General features: G+C 30.0%; 1 protein-coding gene across 4 annotated transcripts; it reads left to right on the top strand.

Annotated features, from left to right (window-relative positions):
• The first annotated feature begins 1,138 nt into the window (after nucleotides 1-1,138).
• LOC124424646 (peroxidase-like) lies at nucleotides 1,139-17,072 on the top strand. Of its 4 annotated transcripts, none has more exons than XM_046964012.1 (13): nucleotides 1,139-1,361; nucleotides 9,522-9,665; nucleotides 10,301-10,616; nucleotides 10,992-11,212; nucleotides 14,548-14,724; nucleotides 14,803-14,999; nucleotides 15,085-15,271; nucleotides 15,373-15,709; nucleotides 15,843-15,996; nucleotides 16,083-16,256; nucleotides 16,349-16,547; nucleotides 16,637-16,742; nucleotides 16,840-17,072. In XM_046964012.1, exons 2-13 carry the CDS (start codon nucleotides 9,533-9,535, stop codon nucleotides 16,925-16,927), a joined length of 2,289 nt encoding a protein of 762 aa, XP_046819968.1. In that variant the 5' UTR covers nucleotides 1,139-1,361; nucleotides 9,522-9,532; the 3' UTR covers nucleotides 16,928-17,072. The 4 variants fall into 4 exon arrangements, with proteins under 4 accessions (XP_046819968.1, XP_046819967.1, XP_046819965.1 ...); XM_046964011.1 differs by lacking the exon at nucleotides 1,139-1,361 and adding an exon at nucleotides 4,348-4,931; XM_046964009.1 differs by lacking the exon at nucleotides 1,139-1,361 and adding an exon at nucleotides 6,113-6,637.
• The last annotated feature ends 3,224 nt before the right edge of the window (nucleotides 17,073-20,296 follow it).

Genomic DNA, 20,296 nt, shown 5'->3' with positions numbered 1-20,296 from the left:
CTTTAATTTAATGAGAAAATATACAACTTCGATCGTGCTTATGCTTTACAATCTATTTCACCGAAAAAATTTTTCTTATTCAAAACGAGCGTGAGATTGTATTGTTTTTTTTTTTTCATATGCCTAGTAGATTTGTACAAAAAATATGTATATACATAAATAATAAGAAAAGTGAGTGAATAAAAAATAAATCGAATAATCTATCATAGCTTAGTATTTAGAAATATATATTTTTTAATTCTTTCATATTTAAGATCGATCGAACGGAAAATAATAAAAAATAATATATTTTTTAAAATTTTCAAAGTGACTACGTAGATAACGAAAAAAATGAAAACGCAAAAGACTGACATCATCAAATAGGAGTTTTTTTTAATATCGTATCTCCAAAGAGGAGTTTATTTCAAAAGAGTTGATTTCTGTAATATCGTATCATTAAATGAAAAAAAAAAAATGAACATAAACGTACTAAAAAACATAAAAATATAAAATATTTTTTACGTAGTATAGAAACGTGTATATATGCACATATATATATATTCTATTAACTTATTTTAGTTAATATTCTGTTTGTTCCGTACTATATATAACATTTTTAAATGGTTATTGATATCACGAAAATATAGGTTAAATACGCCATACAATCAAAAGTTTGAATGTTTATTAAACTATTGATTGAATTATACGTTAATTAAAGTCAGTCAAGAATGATCGAAATGGCCCTAAGAGTCTCTCAATATTCATTGATTCTCTTTTCCTCGCTCTTTTTCTCTCTTTGTCTTTCGGACGGTCATCGAACGATAGAACTCGATGATCGTTGATTGAGCACGCGTCTAAAGAATTTTTCAACTTTCTCTTTTTTTCTTTTTTGTTATTGCCTATCTATCAGACATGAACTTTTCTAAAGTTCAACGCGTTCGTGCACATGAAGAAAAAATATTCGTAGCTATTAGATTTCTCAAGTAAAGTTTATGTAAAGCAAATGAGCGTGGCAGTCGGAGATAAAACTAATCTGGAACAAGGAATGACCCACGATGACACTGGATCGATGGCAAAAGAGAGAAAATAGAAGAGAAGATAAAGAAAAAAAAAGACCGTCCGATGGTGGCTTCTTGGATATTAAATCCGGTCGCTTGATCGAATCGACAGTCGAAAGCTGGAAACCAACGATGAAAGAGGTCCGAACTGCTATTATAAATCTTAGTTCGAAGACAGAAAAACATTATTATAATCTTTGACAGTTATACTCATGTGTATGTATTTACACGATATATGTTAATATTTAAGAAGCTCGTGTAAATTGATTAAAACAGTCATCATTTCGAGTTGGAACGAACAAAATTTTCTTTTCAACGTAATATGTAAGTACAATTTCTGTAAGATTTATTATTTAAAAATATTTTTTTATTTTCACGTTCACCGTATGCATTTATTACTTGTAAACGAAATCAAACGAAGCGATATTCTTGTCCATTTCCTTTATCTCCAGATAAACAAAGCAAAGAATCTTTGTATGTATGTTCGATAAAATATACGATGCATCGTCGATGGTCATTGACATTTTCTCTGTTAAATCGTTATCTTTGTTCTAAGAACATTAATGAATATTAATGAAATGTCATCGATTTTTTTAAATCACGTATCACTTGTGTAAACGTTTTCTTTTTTTTTTTCAAATTTAAAATCTTTCAAAATTTTTTTTCAAAATAATCACCTCAATGTACTTCTTATCCAGTGAGTTTTAAGTTTGATTTTCTATTAACAGATGGCGCGATATAACTTAATCAAAACCCGCCAAAATCACACAATTGACATAAAAAATAAATAATATCGTTTGTTTTCAAAATAAATTTTCATATAAGAAATAAATTTAAACTTCAATTCAAGGATTACGAATTTAGAATTAAATTCAATAAAACGCGCTTATTACATAAAAATTGATATACTAACATCAAATAAATTAATTATGAAATTTATCGTGTCAGCATTAAGAAATATAATATAATGCAAAATAATTTACTTTATTTAAAATGCATATTATAAAAAATAACATACTAATTTAGAATAAATTATTTACGAAAGTTAATCGTCTCGACGTTAAGAAATATAATGTAAATCAATTTATTGCATTTAAAATGACAATTTAATAAGGATCGCTTTGACCGATCACAATTTAACTTTAATTAATTTAATAAAACGATTAAATCGATCAGCATCATAACAAACAATAAAAATGTATTAATTGTAAGTAGTTTTTAATCTATATTTTCATGATATCAACAATCATTTGAAAATTTCATGTGTACAAACAGAATATTATTTAAAATAAATTAAGAAAATACATATAGTATTTCCATATTATTTATAAAATGTTTCAAATGGTTATTGATATTACAAAAATGTAAGTTAGCAATAATATGAAGTTAAAAGTTTTGTTGTTAGCTGTATTGCTGATCGAGTTAATCCTTATTAAAGTTAATTGAACTTGGTCGAGATGGTTCTAAGGATAATTTTTGATTTGAGTTATTAAACGATTTTACAAGTACAGTTTACGAAGTAGCGCTGAACATTTATTGTACCTTCTATAAAAAGCAAAAAGTCATTTCTAACATACCAAAATACATAGAAAATCATTCACCGTTAGAAAACATTTCTGTCGACTTTATGTTATCTAAATAATGTGTTATAAATAGTGCAAGCTGGAAGAACGAATAACGTATTCTTCCGTCATATAATAAAAAAAAAAAAAAAAGAAAAGTAATCGCCATCATAAAAAGACATGTATTATTATAATCATTTCGTTACGATTAAATGCGTAACGCGATTATCTTACATAAAATTCTTGAGCAAAGAACACTTGGAAGCGCAAAATGGTAAGAAAGAGATAGAAAGAGAGGGGAAGAGAGAGAAAGAGAGAAAGAGACAGAGACACACAGGAAGTAAGAAAGTAAGAGAGAGAAAGAGAGAGAAACAGAGACAAACAGAGAGTGAGAAAGTAAGAAAGAGAGAGAGAGAGGGAGAGAATAAGAGAGCAACAAAGAAAATGAGACAGAAATATGGCGTCAGTTAAGAAGGAAAAAGGAGAAGGAAAAGGGGAAGGGGAACGGTATGGAACGATATGGAACGGTTAGGTATCACGCTGGTATCACGTGCTCGTTTAACCGGCCCTCCTCGATCAGTTCCTAACTCCATAGTTCCCCGTTTATTTCTTATTCTACTGCGCTTTGGAGAATCCATGACTAACTGTTGACATTTGGTTCGATATTAAGGTCTCTAAAAAAACCTTAAAAACTCTTATATTTACGATTAGAGATTTTTCTAAGATTTTTCGGTTATTAGAAAAATGTATTCTCATCGCACGGGCACACATCTAATAAATGAAATTAATTTATATCTGAAATTAATTATATCTTAAATTATTCTGTAATAAGATTATTTTAAAAGTGAACTCAAAAATGATAATGAATTTAATATTCATATTTAGTCATTCATTATTTTTCCATGTTTCCACAAACATTGACGTAATTTTATTAAATATGAATCATAGGAAATATTAATCACGATATTATAACGTGATCGTTTAAATGTATATATATGTTATATATATATATCGATTTTTTTCGAAGGAATAAAATATTTATATATCAACTCAAATCTAATCAACATGCTAGATGTAAGATAGACAAATAACACGTTTCACTTTCTGATGATACCTTCAGGAATGCAACAGATATAGAATATTTTAACACCTACATACTATGAATATTTAACATAGCTCATTTGTGCGCAATTTACAATTTAACATAATACACTCGGTTACATGTAAAAGAAATGTTAAATGAATACATCCTGACATTTCGATAAAATAAATATCCAAAGTAGGAATTATAGTAAATATAATAAAAATTTTATTTCGATATTCCATAGTTAGTATTAAACATTATCGATACTTTAACAAAAATAAAAATCAACAATGTGTACTGCAAATTATCTTTTATCTAAATGATACACACGCGAACACACAGATCCAAGGAACTTGTTAAAGATATTAAAAAAAATGGTTTAAATGAAAAACAAATAGGAATAAAACAAACGCGCATTTACGAAAATTATTGCAGAATAGAACTATTATTATTAAATATCGAATATAACGTTACATTTGCAGACGATAATAAGCAATTTTATAATATAATATAATAATAATTTCACAGTAGGCACTAGTATAGTACAGGGAAGGTAACGTTTTTCAAAGGGTAAACGCGCATGTGCACTTATGCCGAGCTTTCTGGAAGACTTAAGGATAGGTGAGATGGGGTGGGGGAAGAGGAAACAGGGTCGATATACAGACGAACGTTCAGTGTGGCAGCGGCAGAAAGTTGTGATGTTGTTTCTGCGATCGTCATTTAGATTTCTGCTATCATAATATACAGCTTGAATAATTATTAAAATATTATTGAATTTTACGATATATGTAGTGTTCTTCTTAATAGAATTTTTTTCAAAGGAGTGCGTGATTTTATCTCTCATTCGTTTCATCCTCCTCTTTCATTTACGATATCCGCCCCGACGATTATCTATCCTTATCTATCACAGACCTACTTTAAATTTTTCTATTCATTTATTTCTCTATCCCATCTTCTATAACGTAATCGTAATAGAAATTCGATCGTGATTAATTTGTCTGATATTGAAATACCGAAATTCGGCAAGATTAATCAGGCCGGTATCTGGTAATTCCAGATATCTAAGTCGTGAATTAATTCGTTGTTATTTTTATAATATAAAAAGTGCTTGGGCGAATCTCCCACCATTGGTTGGTTTCACACCGACGTTGCTACAAATTCGCCCGCAAAGACGAAAGATGGGCATTAATATATTCGCTTTCCTTTACAATAATCTACGGATCGAGCACTTCAAAAAATCTTATCTAGGTAAGATAATGTACGATAACATATATAGATCTGTTATTATTATTTATTTATTTTGTATTTTTCCTCAAAGTTTACGATCAATAGAGAGATTTTTTTTTTTATTAGACAAGTAGAACACTAACGCTCTATTTTCGCCTAGTGGTCTTGTATGTAATTCACTTGCGCCTTCTTTATTCTGACTTCGAATGAGAGCAATCGCGGCTCTCATTAATAACGATCCATTTATTCTTTTTTCGCGTTATTTTTACACACACATATTTTTTTTTTATTTGTTCTCTTTTATAGATGGAAACATGTAAATTTGATGATAGATTGCATTTATTTAATTCAATTCTTTAACCTAGACAAATATAATTAACATTATCGTCGAAAAACCTTGAATGAAGGTAACGAAGTGTTAGATATGTCTATCTTGTATGTCATGGTTTACAAATAATATAATGTTTTGAAAATTGAGAACTTTCACGGTCTCTCAATAATTCATTCCAAACATGTATTTGTATCACTAATGGATAAATTAAATACCATAACAAAATTGAAATTATTATAACGATTGTTTTTCAAAAAAAAATTTGAATGTTAACAAAACGCGAAATCAAAAAAGAATGAAAAAAGGTGCTTATACAAACGGAAAATTTAAAATGATTTGAAGCTGTTCCGTTCGACGAAAAGCCGACTTCGAAATTGTGAGATCAATAGAATGTTTATTTACTTTTATTGTATTCTCGCGCGAAAAAAAAAGAGAGATTTCAAAGATAAAAAATTTCGAGGAAAGGGACGATAAACAAAATAGCGATAGATTTCGAAGCGTTGGAAACGATGGTATTATGAAAGGATTGCGCGGGGTAAGGAGGGTTCTGAACACGCGTTCGGTGAGTGATGTTTTTCATCAAAAGAGTGAGAGAGAAAGACGTATTGTTAGCGTGGTAGGGAGCACAGGTATATTAAAAAGTACGAGAGAGAGAGAGAGAGAGAGAGAGAGAACGAACGAACGAATGTTTGCTTGAATCTAAGAGAGACAGAACATTGGCATAAGAGAAAGAGGCTCGTTCTCGAACTACGAAGCAAAACTCGTTCAGTCGTCCTTCGCCAGCTTAAAGAACGAACGTTCTCGTTTCTGCCGGCGTGAGGTTACTTATTCAAACTTCTTTCTTATATCATATATATATATATATATATATATATATATATATATATATATATATATATATATACACACACGTATATATATATATTTACTTTTTTATTCTCAGTCGATATCGACGTTTTCCGACGTTGTCGACGCGCGACATATTTTTTACGCACGTATGTATATATGCAAACGCGTATGTGTATATAGATACATATAATACAGTTAAAAAAAAAAAAAAAAAAAGAAAGAGAAAAATACGTATATGCGTTTGTTAACGATCGATCTCATCGAGTAAGAAAATCAACGAAGAAGGGTTTCATAATCCCTTTTCCTTTTCTTTCTCTGTACTTCCTCTGTACTTGGTCCTCTCGTTATTATACGACAAGTAAGGAAAACCTGGAGATCGTAAAAGTGGTGAGAAAGGGAATTCATAGAATCGTAGTTTTCTTCTTGTACTGTCACGAATATTTACATCGTGATGTACTACTGACAATGTTTCTCGTCGCACCTGTGAACGACAATCGTTGGATCTACGCCATGCACGGACTAGAGAAACCTATGGAATACGTGCCTGGTAACCATTTTCTTTCCTTTTTTTTTTCTTACGCGATATATGTACGCTCATATATCTTTCGATTTTATTTGCCAAATGAATATATCGCGTTAATAATGATTGGCCTTAAAGAAGAATAAGAGAAAAAAAAAGAACAAGATCGTTAGGAATCTTTATTTTTATTTTTATAAACGAAGGAGTCGGTTATTTTTTTTTTTTGTTGTTTCTTCAATTATATTCAATGTCTTACTTGCAGACTGTCGTAATGTAATATGTATGTATGTCCTCAATTGATAAAAAACGTTTAATAAACTTTCTACTGGACTATTCATGTATGAAATATTATCGTTATATCCTATCAATATTGTTTTTTTTTCGTCTCGAGAGTGCCTTTTCTCTCTTTCTCTCTTTCTCTCTCTCGAATGTCGAATGTCGAATTTATTATCACGGAGTCAAGTGATAAAAAGAGAAAGCAACATACTCGTTTGGCATGTTTTTTTCTTTCTTTTGCTCTCGAAACGTCAATAAGACTAATAGAAATTAAATAATTCAATAGAAATACCTTTTACGTTGCAGTAATTTTTTACAATTTTTATTTCTTCTATAATTCCCATAAGATTTGATACATTCATTTATATATTATCATTGAGAGATTACGTGTTCGTTGGTACTTTTCCACTTCTCTCTATGCTTGACTTTCTTACGACACTCTATGTCATCGTCCATATGCGTATACGCCGTTGTTTTTTTCATCTCTCTCGTACACGTTCGGGAATGCAAGGAAATCATCGTATCGCGTTCCCGATTAAAGCCGGATTCACATGAACGTAGCATAACTTAAACCTATGTGTGACTTTACCGACAGATTTACGAACCTCTTCATATAGCAAAAAAAGTCAAATGAACACAATTTATGCATAAATAATTTTCCTTCGCATTTCCTACTCTGATTACAATCTTCTATCTTTTTCTTTTTCGATAATTATCTTATCGTATTTTTTTTGTTTTTTACGAATATCCGTTATCACAATATTTAAACACTTAGGCGTTATTTATCAGCCGGCATTTGACATTTTTTTATTAAATAAAAAAATTTGTGCTTGGTAAATAAGTTTTTTTTTCTATTAACAAGAATATACACAACATGACAATAACAATATAATATTATGATGATGGTGAAATGAACGCTATTCAAATGAAAAATGTAAAACAAATATGTGATGTGCATACGAATATATATATATATATATATATATATATATATATATATATATATACAACGCACGCACGCACATGCACACACATGTATGTCGTGTATAAATTAGATACGATCATTGGACATAATGTGTCACATTGAAGCACGTGCAAAACGCGTGAACGACGACACGACACAACGGATAGATGAGTTTGTTATGTGTGAGCGCATATTTGCCGCGTATTTTAACGGGCCGTCAGAGCATAAAATCCGTGCTCTTTCAATGTTTGCACGTGCGCTGGAACCTCCGACCGACCCCCGACTCCATTTCTATAAATATCTCGCATAGAAACGTTCACGAAGGTCGGGATAAAACGAGAAAGAAAAAGAAGAAAAATAATGTTTCCTTTTCGTGATAACATTCATTCGAGTCGTATCGTTTTATCTTTCGCTACGTTCTTATAATGTTTTGAAGTTAAACTCTTATTCACTCGATTTGATTATACGAAATTTATATCCTATAGATCGGATTAGAATTAAAGCATAATTTTTTGAACGATAAAAGGGTGACACACGTGCCGTCATTTATCAATTATCGAAAATTCAATGATCTATATAATCGTTCGTAAAATAAAGCGATTTGAAAACGAATTAATCTAATTCATGACTCGTTTAGCAATCTATCGATTTATCAATCTACATAGAGGTGTGTTTTTTAGAAAACCATCCGTCATTTGTTTGTATTGCTAAATTGTCCTTCGTCTTGATTATAAATTAAAATTAGAAAAAAATTTTTAAAGCAACTTTGACGTTTACAGTTGTAAAATATAAACACCTTCTCGATACGCTATATCGTTCGTCATCGATCGTATATGTACTTTTCACGATTGAATAATAACATGTAAATGTATACATTACATAAGAATGTTAAATAATAATCGGAAAATAAACAAGAATCTAGTTACGAAGTCTATTAAAAAAACAATGTTGATCTTTTCTATTTTTAATTCTATTTTTCAATAATTATTCGAAATAATAGAAATAATATTTAAGGTTTATCAAAGTAATTTATGAAATGATATAGTAATTCAGAAGAAGATATATATCTATTTTGTAAAAATTAACAATATTGTTTATTGCCATAGGCAACAATCAACGATCGAATTTAATTTGCTATAACATATAATTAACATAGTCCTATAAAAAATAGTTCAAAGCGTAAGGTCCAAATAACCATGAAATAATATATTCATTTGACTGAATTAATAACTACCTGATAACATTTTCGTAAACAATTTTTTTTTTCATTCTACAAGAAATTGTGAGCAATGTACATATATGGCGTTGTTAGAATTAATTTTATTTTATGTTTTGCATATAAACATGTATATATATATATATATATATAGATATATATAGACATACAATCGAATGTGCAATATAACATTTGAATCTTGTTGTCATCGTATAATAAGCTGCAAAGAAAAAAAAGATAAAGAGAGAAAGAGAGGGAGGGAGATGCAACGTGTTTTGCAGTGTCCATAACTGACCGTTTGTAATGCAGGTTTAACCTCCGCGATGACCTTTTTTTCGTAAACATCTTTACCTCCTCCGTTGAATAGTCATTGTACTGAATGAGTCAGAGATATGAATATAGAAAGAGGAAAATTCAATGTGGTATGGTCATTAATACTTATTTTCTTCGGATAGCCGGCGGTGTAATGGCAGGATCGGTGGCAACTTTGGCGATATTATGGGTGTCCCTTCAATCTATGGGACTACTTGGTTATTCCAATTCTATGGAGGCCTATAAACTACCCATATCTCTTCAGAACTATCTTGCCAGCTACACTGGTAAATATTCTTATTTTTTATTTAATCTGTTGATGCCAGCATGTAGCACCGGAGATTCATTACAATATAGTTTTGATGTCAATTTTACTGATAATAAAAAATATTTTTTTTTTTTAATCTTAAGCGATTAAAGTAATTTTCTAATTAACAGAGAACACTTCAATGTAGAAAAATATCATTAATGGAACCTCACGAGGCAATAAAATACAAATTATAGCTTTGGCATCAACGTGTTAATAATAACATTGTTTAACTTCCTGGTTGTTCGATTGCTTGCAAACACATTTACTTTCGAACACATTGAAAATTTAAATTTAAAAAAACAATAATAATTAGTTAAAAAAATAGATATTTTAAATAAACTTTTAGTATTATTTTTTATTGTTTCTCTTTCAAATAGATGATATATTCTATAGATAACATACATACGCGAAATTTCCTTTATCTCGAAAAAGTGAAATATCTCTTGAGAGATTGAGTCTATCGATAAAATCTTTTTACAAATTATTTTAATATAAAAAGAAATATTTTTTTTTTAGATATTCAAATTTTTCGAGATAAAGGAAACATATTCTATATGAAGTACTTTTTACTCTCAAAAATATATATATTTACACATATCGGTTTTTTTCAAGATATTTTTACAGGCTTGCCATCTACAGATATTCCTTCAGAAGGTGTCATAGATACAGGTCTCTTTCGGAATCGACAATATCCCAAGATCACCGAGTCAACTTTGAATGAATCTTTAAGTTTCGCGAAGACACTCGTAAATCGGTTGGGCACACTAGAAAGGAACATTGTCAATGCCGGTATTCAATTTGATGCTAATAGTGTTGCCGGTAAACAATATATCAATGGATATCCTTCAGAAGATGCTTTGGAAAAAGGCATCGATGCACTTTTGGTTACGAAAGCTTCCTTGTACCTCATTCATCAAAATTGTCGACGGTAAGTGATTTCTTAATATTATCATTGTATACGTATTATAATTTAATCCTTTAAGCTATAAATTTGCATAATTTAACCAATCTCCAAATCATTTTAAAACTTACAACAATAAAAAAAAAAACAATAAAAATAAGAACAATTTGTTGACATACAAATGTAATGAATTCAAATACTTAGATCGAATGGTAATTAAATTAACGGTAATATCATTTGAGAAAATTAAATACTAAATTATTTTGAGCGAAATTAAAGATTTAAGTATACTTTTGTATTGTTCAAAGGATTATTAATAGATGCTAAAGCGGGATGAGGGGAGGTATATAATTAATCTTTATATAATTAATATCTTCTTTTTATTATGTATGTGGTATTCAGTAGATTTGGCCTATCTAAGGAAGAATGTGCTCGCTATATATCAACCTTGAAATTAGAAGGCACACCAATGGGTAACAAATGCATGGCCTCACACGTATCAAGTTGTGATTCAAAAATGAAGTATCGAAGTATCGATGGAAGTTGCAATAACATCGATAATCCTAGCTGGGGCAGTGCCATGACAGCATACACAAGAATTCTCTTCCCTCAATATTTCGATGGTAAGAGTCGTTTTTATAACTCGACGTGCTCTCAAAAATGCCTTGTTTTTCTAGCCTTTCTTCTATTGACTATCTCTTGAAAACTCGCGGATATCATATCCATCAATTGTCTCAATAACACGGACGAGATAATTGTTCTTTTGACGCGAAATAACATTAATTTCATAAAACCTCAATCTTCGTTATTTCCTTCCTCTTTAATTCCAATGGAATTCTTGAATTTTCCTTATCCTCATTATGAGTATCACCGTAACATCTTCTATCTTTCGTGTTTCTCTTTTTTTTTTCAAACTCGCTCCATTAATTCGCTTAAATTTACACTATTTCACGCGATCATTTGCACTGTCACATTGCATCTGTTCACATCTCGTTCGGTCGGTCGTATTTTCTTACAAATAATGCGTTTAATATCTAGTAAAAGGAAAAATCATTTATATGTCGAAGTATAGCAATGATTGTTTAACGGTATTATTGTCATTATCTCTTTGTGATATAATAATCGAATAATTATTTACAGCCTATAAACGTTAAGCGCTCTCCTATCCAATCATAACAATTTCCATACAAATTTCCTTTATAATACTCTCATCGTTTACCATTCAATTTAAATGCGTAGGACATAATATGTAATCACAAGACGACGTTTTTTTCTCTGACGTCATTTTTAAATTTTTACCAAAGGATAGGAAACGTTTCCCGATTATTAACAAACGTATGTTAGTCAGATTTAATTAACGAAATTATGCTTCTTATTCGACACATTTAGTAGTATAATTTTCTAAATTTACCTCGATATTTATCTCGATATCTTTTGTATCTGCAATAAAACAATACTTGGACTTTAGTTTGACGGTATACTATATCGTAATCAATCTTGTAGATTTTAAGAATTCATAACTTCGTTCTACGAAACTTGAAATGATTGTTTAGGAGACTACAAATCCATTAACCAACCTAACACCACTTTTATCAGGACAGTTTATTAACGGACGTAACACACACTATAGGCATATATCAAAATCTATATATATATATATATATATATATATATATATATATATATATATATATATATGTATATACACAGGTTGTTCTGTCCATGAATGATCAAGTAACTATTTCGCAATTCCTTAAAGTTACAAAAAAGTTTATTAAGAGAAATTTGCACAGCTTTGAATCAGCTACAAAGTGCATGCACATTTTTTTTTACTCACGATCTTTTCAAGTTATAAAAGTCAACATAGTTTTCTATTTTAATATAATATTTTAACATAATTTTTCTGCATTTGTATATAGTAATAAAAAATTGTATTATGTTTTGTAAATTGTAAAATTGTTCTTTACGAGATAATTACCATTTTAACGATTAATTAATAGATTCATACAATACCGTAATATATAGTCCATGCTATTTCAATCCTATATTTACAAATTAAGCAATCGTATATTGTGACGGGTTGAAGGTCAGTGATCCTGTTTGACGTAACCAACTTCAAAATATTATGTAGTCTAACGAATGGTTTTTTAATTCGTGATATGAAACAGCAACTACATACTTTAATACATAAAATGCCAATTATCTCATAAACGATGCATATAACAATTTTTTACTAGATATGATTTTGATTGTAAATAATCACTACTATATAAATATGCAAGAAAAATTATAAATATCTATTAAAAGAAAAGACTATTTATCTTCATAGTTCGAAAACGTCACGAGATCAAAAAAAAACTTTTACATGTACTTTGTAGTTGACTCAGAGTCGTGCAGATTTCTCTCATTAAAGAACTTTCTTGTAATTTTAATCAATCATGAGATATTTTCTCGGACAGCTATGGACAGATACCGTCTATATTCTCTACGTATACACGTGCACAGAGACAGATCCTTGGGCGCTAGCGGAGAAACGTTCGTCGATTGGCTTAACAAAATTATATTCTGTGATTTGCATTACAGTTGTTGTGCGATAAGGCACATAGAGCATAATATGCCTGAGTGTAGCAGTGAATAATACTGCCTACAATAGGGTGCCTCGGTCGGGAGATTCTATCCAGCAGTAGAAGTGTATGTAAACTAATTCGGATATACCTAATAATGTATCATATTTATTACGTAATACTAGTTACTTCGAACACTTTCTGTTTTCTGGCGGCATACGGTTTCACGTTAAGGTCCCTGTTCGAGCGAATTCAATTTGGGAGGTCATTGCGGCTTAAATTCAATATCATCGATCCATTCACGATAACATCAAATAATTGTAATGTACATTTTATAAAATTTTGAAGGCTATTCCAATAGTCACCAAAATGCAAATCATATTTATTTTGACAATCGATGAAAACCGCATTAAATTTTCTCCATCTCTCAGCTTGGTTCACTCGTTTGGGTGCCTTCATCGACCATACTAAATATTATAAAGCTAGATTACTCGTTTTGCGAGCGTCTCGACGTCAGCGATTAGCGTTGAATTGATAACAACACGGGGTTATTCCTCTCTTTCATTGCTTATAACAATCATGCGTATGAACTTTCAAACTTTAACATCGATTTATCATTTATATTGACGACATGCCACGTCAATGACGCCACCAGAACGACGTAAAAAAGAGTAGATAACAACCTTCTCCGGATTTATTTCACAGCACGAGAGTAAGAACTTCAATCGATTAATTGCTAATTCTTGCAAAAGATCGGTTGAAACTTCTTTTTGTTCGAGATTAATCGGATTGATTTTGGAGTTTTAATCAACTTTGTTATTTTTTCTTATGTGATTATGTCAAATTACATTATGGTTATGATTTTTTTCAAATTATTGTATATGATATTCAAAAGTAAAAATTATCCGGTTGTTCTCAAACAATACATCGCGAGCGATAAACAGGTTTAGGTGAAGTCTCAGGTTCGAGGACAAGACGGCCAAGAAACATTCTCTCTAAACGCGTGCCACTACTTGTTTTCTCTAATAAAAATTCTGCATATTTTATTATCTCTCTCGTGCTGTACAAATATATATATATATATATATATATATATATATATATTTACTTATTTATTTATGTAAATATATATATATGTATATTATATACATATAAAAACACCTATAAACTTTGTTAAGATCGGAGTAATCAAGATGATATGCTTTTATTTTGTTCCACATATTGGATAAGTGCATTCATTCAAAATTCACATGTAAAGATTTCTTTTAAAGCACTTTAGCATATTTATTTGAAAATGCTTCGTTATGAATCATTTAACATCGATTTACTCCGATTTGACAATGTAAAACGATTTTCATGATATATTGTTAATATAACATTGTATTGGGAATTAGGCATTCAAGAGCCGAGAAACGTGGGACAGACGAAGAAACCATTACCAAGTGCGAGAACAATAAGTACATCAGTGGCTGCTTATAATGGCCAATCCGATCCCACCAAAACTCTTGCCGTCATGCAATGGGGTCAATTCATTTCACACGATCTGGCACATACACCAGTTCGCAAAATGAGTTAGTTCTTAGTAATTTGTGATTGTTATTTTGTTAAGCTTTACTTTCGGTATTTACAAAATAGATTGGTTTATATAGTTTCATCGGGAAAACCAATTTCTTGCTGCCAAACGGATGGAAACGCTTTATCTCCTCGTCACATACATCCAGATTGTGCAGCTATAACGGTGCCGGATAGAGATCCTATCTATGGCACTCAGTACATTCGATGTATGAATTACGTACGTTCCATGCCAGTTTTGAGGTCGGAATGTACCTTTGGTCCCTTGGAACAAGTAATTCAACGTTCCATTACCATTTCATTCTATTTTCGTATTTTTGTTTGTCAATGAAAGTCTTATTTCTATATTTTGTTTTCAGATGAATCAAGTGAGTCACTTTTTGGATGGCTCCACAATCTATGGTTCCGTTCTAGCAAAGTCTCGTGAATTACGAGAATTTCGAGGTGGTAGACTTCGTACAGATGTTCGTAATGGTCACGCATTTTTACCATTTGAAAACGATGCCGAAATTGCTTCCCAATGTGAAGGAGGTTGTTACGATTCTGGTAAGTTTTTGTTTTTAAGATTCATCATTAATATGATTGATGATTTTTAATTAATTTTTAATAAAGACAATATATAACGATAATTTTATTAAATTTCATAGGTGATGATCGCGTCAACGTTTATCCTCAATTGGCTGTAATACATACAGTTTGGCATCGTGAACATAATCGCATTGCGAAGAAACTCGCTAAGTTGAATCCTAGCTGGACGGATGAAATCCTATATCAAGAGGCTAGACGTATTGTCATTGCTGAAATTCAGCATATAACTTACAAAGAGTGGTTGCCCATTTTATTAGGTAGAATCAGTGTTCAAGCCTTAGGACTCAGTACTGGTTATAATAGAAAATATGATTCTGAGGACGAACCTGCAGTTAGCAATGAAGCAGCTACAGCTGGCCTACGATTTTTGAATTCACTTATGCAAGGAAGACTGATGTAAGTTATTACAATTGTTTCTTAAATGTCATTCTATATTTGATATTAATTCTTTTATATATATATACTTTCAATTAATTCTTATAATTTTTAGTGTCAATTATATTTTACATATTATTTTAATACTTTACAGTATGCCAAATAATGCGCATCAAATTAAACCTCTGGAATTGTCGGAATATTTTTTTAATCCGCGAGTGATTGAATCCGACGCAATTTTTGACGGTTTACTTCGTGGTCTCTCAACACAGACCAGTCAGAAGATGGATATAAGTTTTATTCCAGAAGTGAGTATCTCATTTTGTTCTTTTATTTTTTCTGTTAATACCACTCATTCGTTGTTATTTTATTTTGTATGTCTAACGTTTTGCAGATTACCAGCAAATTATATAGCAACCATAAGAATGATCTTGGTTTAGATACTATTAGCTTAGACATACAACGTGGTCGTGATCATGGACTACCTGGATATAATTACTACAGGAAACATTGTGGATTACCTATTGCTAAGAATTTCAATGATTTCCTTGATTACATTCCTATGGAGGTAAATTAAATATTATATTGAAATGAATAATTGAAATTGAATGCAATTTTTTAACGTATGTGTTTCATCATTTTTTAACTTTTTACGTACAGCTCGTAAATAAATTACGCTCCGTTTATACTCATCCTAATGACGTTGATCTTGTGATCGGTGGTATGGCAGAAAGGTCAGCCGACGATGGTCTTCTTGGTCCCACATTCAGATGTTTGATTTTGGAACAATTCGCAAGGACACTTCGTACAGATAGATTTTTCTACGATTCTGTTATGCAACCGTACCCCTTCACACCAGGTAAAATTTTTTTCTTACATTTAATTATTTATCATGTCACACAATTACAAAAGTTTATTAAATATTTGAATATTTGTCTATTTTTATAGATCAATTGGCAGAAATACGTAATGTTACTTTAGCAAGAATATTCTGTGATAATGGCAATAATATCGAAAACATGCAATTAAATGTTTTCCTCAGACCACAAGAAGGGTAAGTTCATTGAATTTGACATTTTACATTTCTTCAGAAATTACTTCTTTGAGGACTATAATAATAATACTCTTGATATGTTAATTTTATTTTGCAGAAATGAAATCCGTTCTTGTAACGATTTCGAAGCAATACCAAGCATGGATCTATTTGCATGGGCTGAGAAGGCTAAAGCGTATCGTTGAATTAAATCATTAATTGGCTGGTCACATTACTGCGTTGCGCCGGCTCATCCATGAGCAAGATTGGGCTTGGTGAAGAGAAAGAAGCGTGAGTGATGTCTTAAGATCTTCGTGATATCATTGTGTCTTAAGTTTCTAACGTCAGGGAGTGCTTTCTTGAATCTAAATGAGGATGTATAATATATGGTGGTCACTAATATGGTTCAGGATGAAGCGGCAGATGTTAGTGTGATAAAAAAAAAGCGAAGATACGGTGAAAAACACGTGACTAGTCGATTAAAGAAATAGGTCAGCTAAGAATAAGCTGAAATAGAAGAACAAATAAGTCCACGTTTCCGAGGACCATACTATCATAGCAAGAAACACGATTTTGATTATATTACCTCGCCCAAATTATTGTATTTTCGAAACAGCCTTGCTCGATCAGAACATTATTTGCGTATGTGACCATTTAATAATATAAGTATAACAATATGAAGGAGCGTGTGCATCTAATTAATATATTTAATATATTTAATATATATATATATATATATATATATATATATATACATATATATATATATATATATATATATATATATATATATATATATATATAAGAGAGGAAAATTTATAAAAAATTTTCCTCTTCAGTTTTTAGCATATGCTCATTTTATGCTTATGTAGATAAATTCGCAAATATAAAGTACTTAGTAAGTTTTATAATCTCGATACTTTCATATTTCATTTCTTATTGAGCATTAAGTTTCTATCGATAATGCCAACTTTTAAGATAAAACGAATATGCGAAATTTGAAATTTTATAAGATGCACGCGCCCCAATATATATATATATATGGTATGCGATAGGTATGTGATAGATATGTCAACGAACATTAGATATATGTGGATATCGAGTGCGTGGCTAGATTTCGCAATTTCATGTAGTAACACCTGCTTGATAACATCTACAGCATGACGATAGTTTAGGTAAAAAGAATAATCGATTCGTTGGATCATTATCGTATGTATAATTCGAAGTAGTTTATAAATTATTTCACAATTTCCAAATATTTTTTGTTAAATTTAAAAGATGAAAACACTTTCAAGGATAAATTATTTCGACTATATACGATACAATAATCCTGTATAATTTAAATTTTGAAAATATTGTAAATTTTTCAATATTTTTTTAAATTATTGCTATAAAAAAGAAAAGTTATTACTTTCAACAAGTTAGTATACCTCAGGGAAGCGAAGTGTCAATGTTGGAATGACAAAACCAAATGATAGCAATCTTTTGCAATAAATGAGGAATCTATCAAAAGTCATAAACAATCTTTAAACATGGTTCGAATCTTCATTTTATAGATCTGGATTTGTGTGAACATTTTTTTCATTTTCTTTTTTTTTTTTATTGTTCTTACTTTCCGAATTGCGTTTACAATCGATAGAGGGTTTATTTTCACGATTAAAGTTGTGCAATTTTCTGAGGCATAAAAAAGTTTAAGATTTTACTTTTTCTTGTCATCTTATATTTACATACGTATAGGAAAATGCATTACATTATTTTTACAACAAAAGATTTATCCTTTTTGTTTTCTTGCGTTGAACCGATCGAAATTATCAATATACATAATTAAATGCATTTTTATCGTATTTAGACATATTTGCGCAAACTCATAGAAAATTTCGATAAGAGAAAATTTTATGGGAATTCAGTGTGAAAATAGTTGAGTTTATGTGAAACCATGAGATATGACTGATTAATTTTAAGGAAAAATAATTAAGTATCGTTGAAAGATTTGTATGAACGAGTACTGATGGTTAAACGTTACTTCTTAATATGTGAAAATCTAATAAAAGAATTAAAAAAAAACTAATTTGTGTTTTATGTTTTTTTAATATCATTTGAATTTCATTGAAATATACTTTCCATCATAATATAAAGAATAATTATACAAAATTTTATTTGGATAGAAATGGTAAGACTTGTGGAGAAATTATAAATACAAATTTTAATCAACAATTAATACAGATCAGCAGTGTAATTAATTATGATGTAGCCAGCATGGAAATGCATGTGTGTGTGTGTATGTGTATATACATATATATATATATATATATATATATATATTCTATCTGTTCCATATAGGACTCGTCTTTATTTTAATAGGAAATGTATTTTACTTGATTTTAATATTATAAAAAAACTGCAGTGATTTGACTTCTAATATAATAAGACAAAATACAACGATTCGACATCAATTTATTGAGAAAAAATGCAATAACTCTATTAATAGAAAATAATACAAAAGCTTGACTATATTTATCAAAAGACCTTATTTTTCACGAACACGAGTGCAAAACGCTATGGCAGGAAGATGGAATGGTTCACTACCTCCATTCAAGTTCAAATTACTACTACTACTACACTACTACACTGTTACTACTACTACTATTACTGCTACTACGAGCATAAGTGTCAACATGGTAAAAGGGTAAAAGAGACTTTAATAAGACCATAAACCATAAACAAGGTGTTCGACAAATAACTTGTAATCGATTGTTGCCCTCTTGAGACGCAGTTTGCGGGGCCTTTTCAGTATATAGTCTCTCCTTACTTTGTGGTTTAATCACTGCATCAAAATGGAGCAAGATGGGATGTAAGATAAATTTACGCATCAAAAATAATAAAACATTTAAAGCAACAAACTCACAAAAATTGACTTACTATAGTGATTTATACTATAAAAATGAAATCATTTTCATTAAATTAGTCTCGATTTTCTAATGATATTTATTCATTTATTTATTTATTTATTTATTTATTTATTTAACAAAAAAAAATAAAATTTCATTGATATTTGATACATTGATATTTGATTTTCATTTAATTGATTCATTGATATTTGATTTAAATCATGAAACTTTCCTAGCCTATGGAAAATTAATGATCTCAAGAATCCACCAATCATACACACATATAGAGCACATTTAATCGGATGCTCCAGCAGATAATATTCATTCTCTTACAAGCTAAGATTAATTTCTTGTACTTAAAAGATGAAAAAAGTTAAGATAAACAGTTTCGAAGATAATAAAAATGTTAATATACCAATTTTACGTATGCAACTATATTCTATTTCTAGATTAAAAAAATAAATATATTATAAATATATTCGAAGAATCGCGAACATTAAATATTAATATACTTTATAACTAAGCATCGAACAAATTCAAAATCCTTTGCTAAGTTAAAAAGATATTGATGATATCTATTTCCATTAAACGTAAAGTATTTTGAGCTGCTTGATACTTATATATCACGCAATGCAAAGTATTAGCAAAAAATGAAAAAAATAGACATTTCAAGATTTTGAAAATTTG

Source organism: Vespa crabro, chromosome 6, assembly GCF_910589235.1.
Source record: "Vespa crabro chromosome 6, iyVesCrab1.2, whole genome shotgun sequence".
NCBI lineage: Eukaryota > Metazoa > Arthropoda > Insecta > Hymenoptera > Vespidae > Vespa > Vespa crabro.
This window is presented reverse-complemented; position numbering and strand designations above follow the sequence as displayed.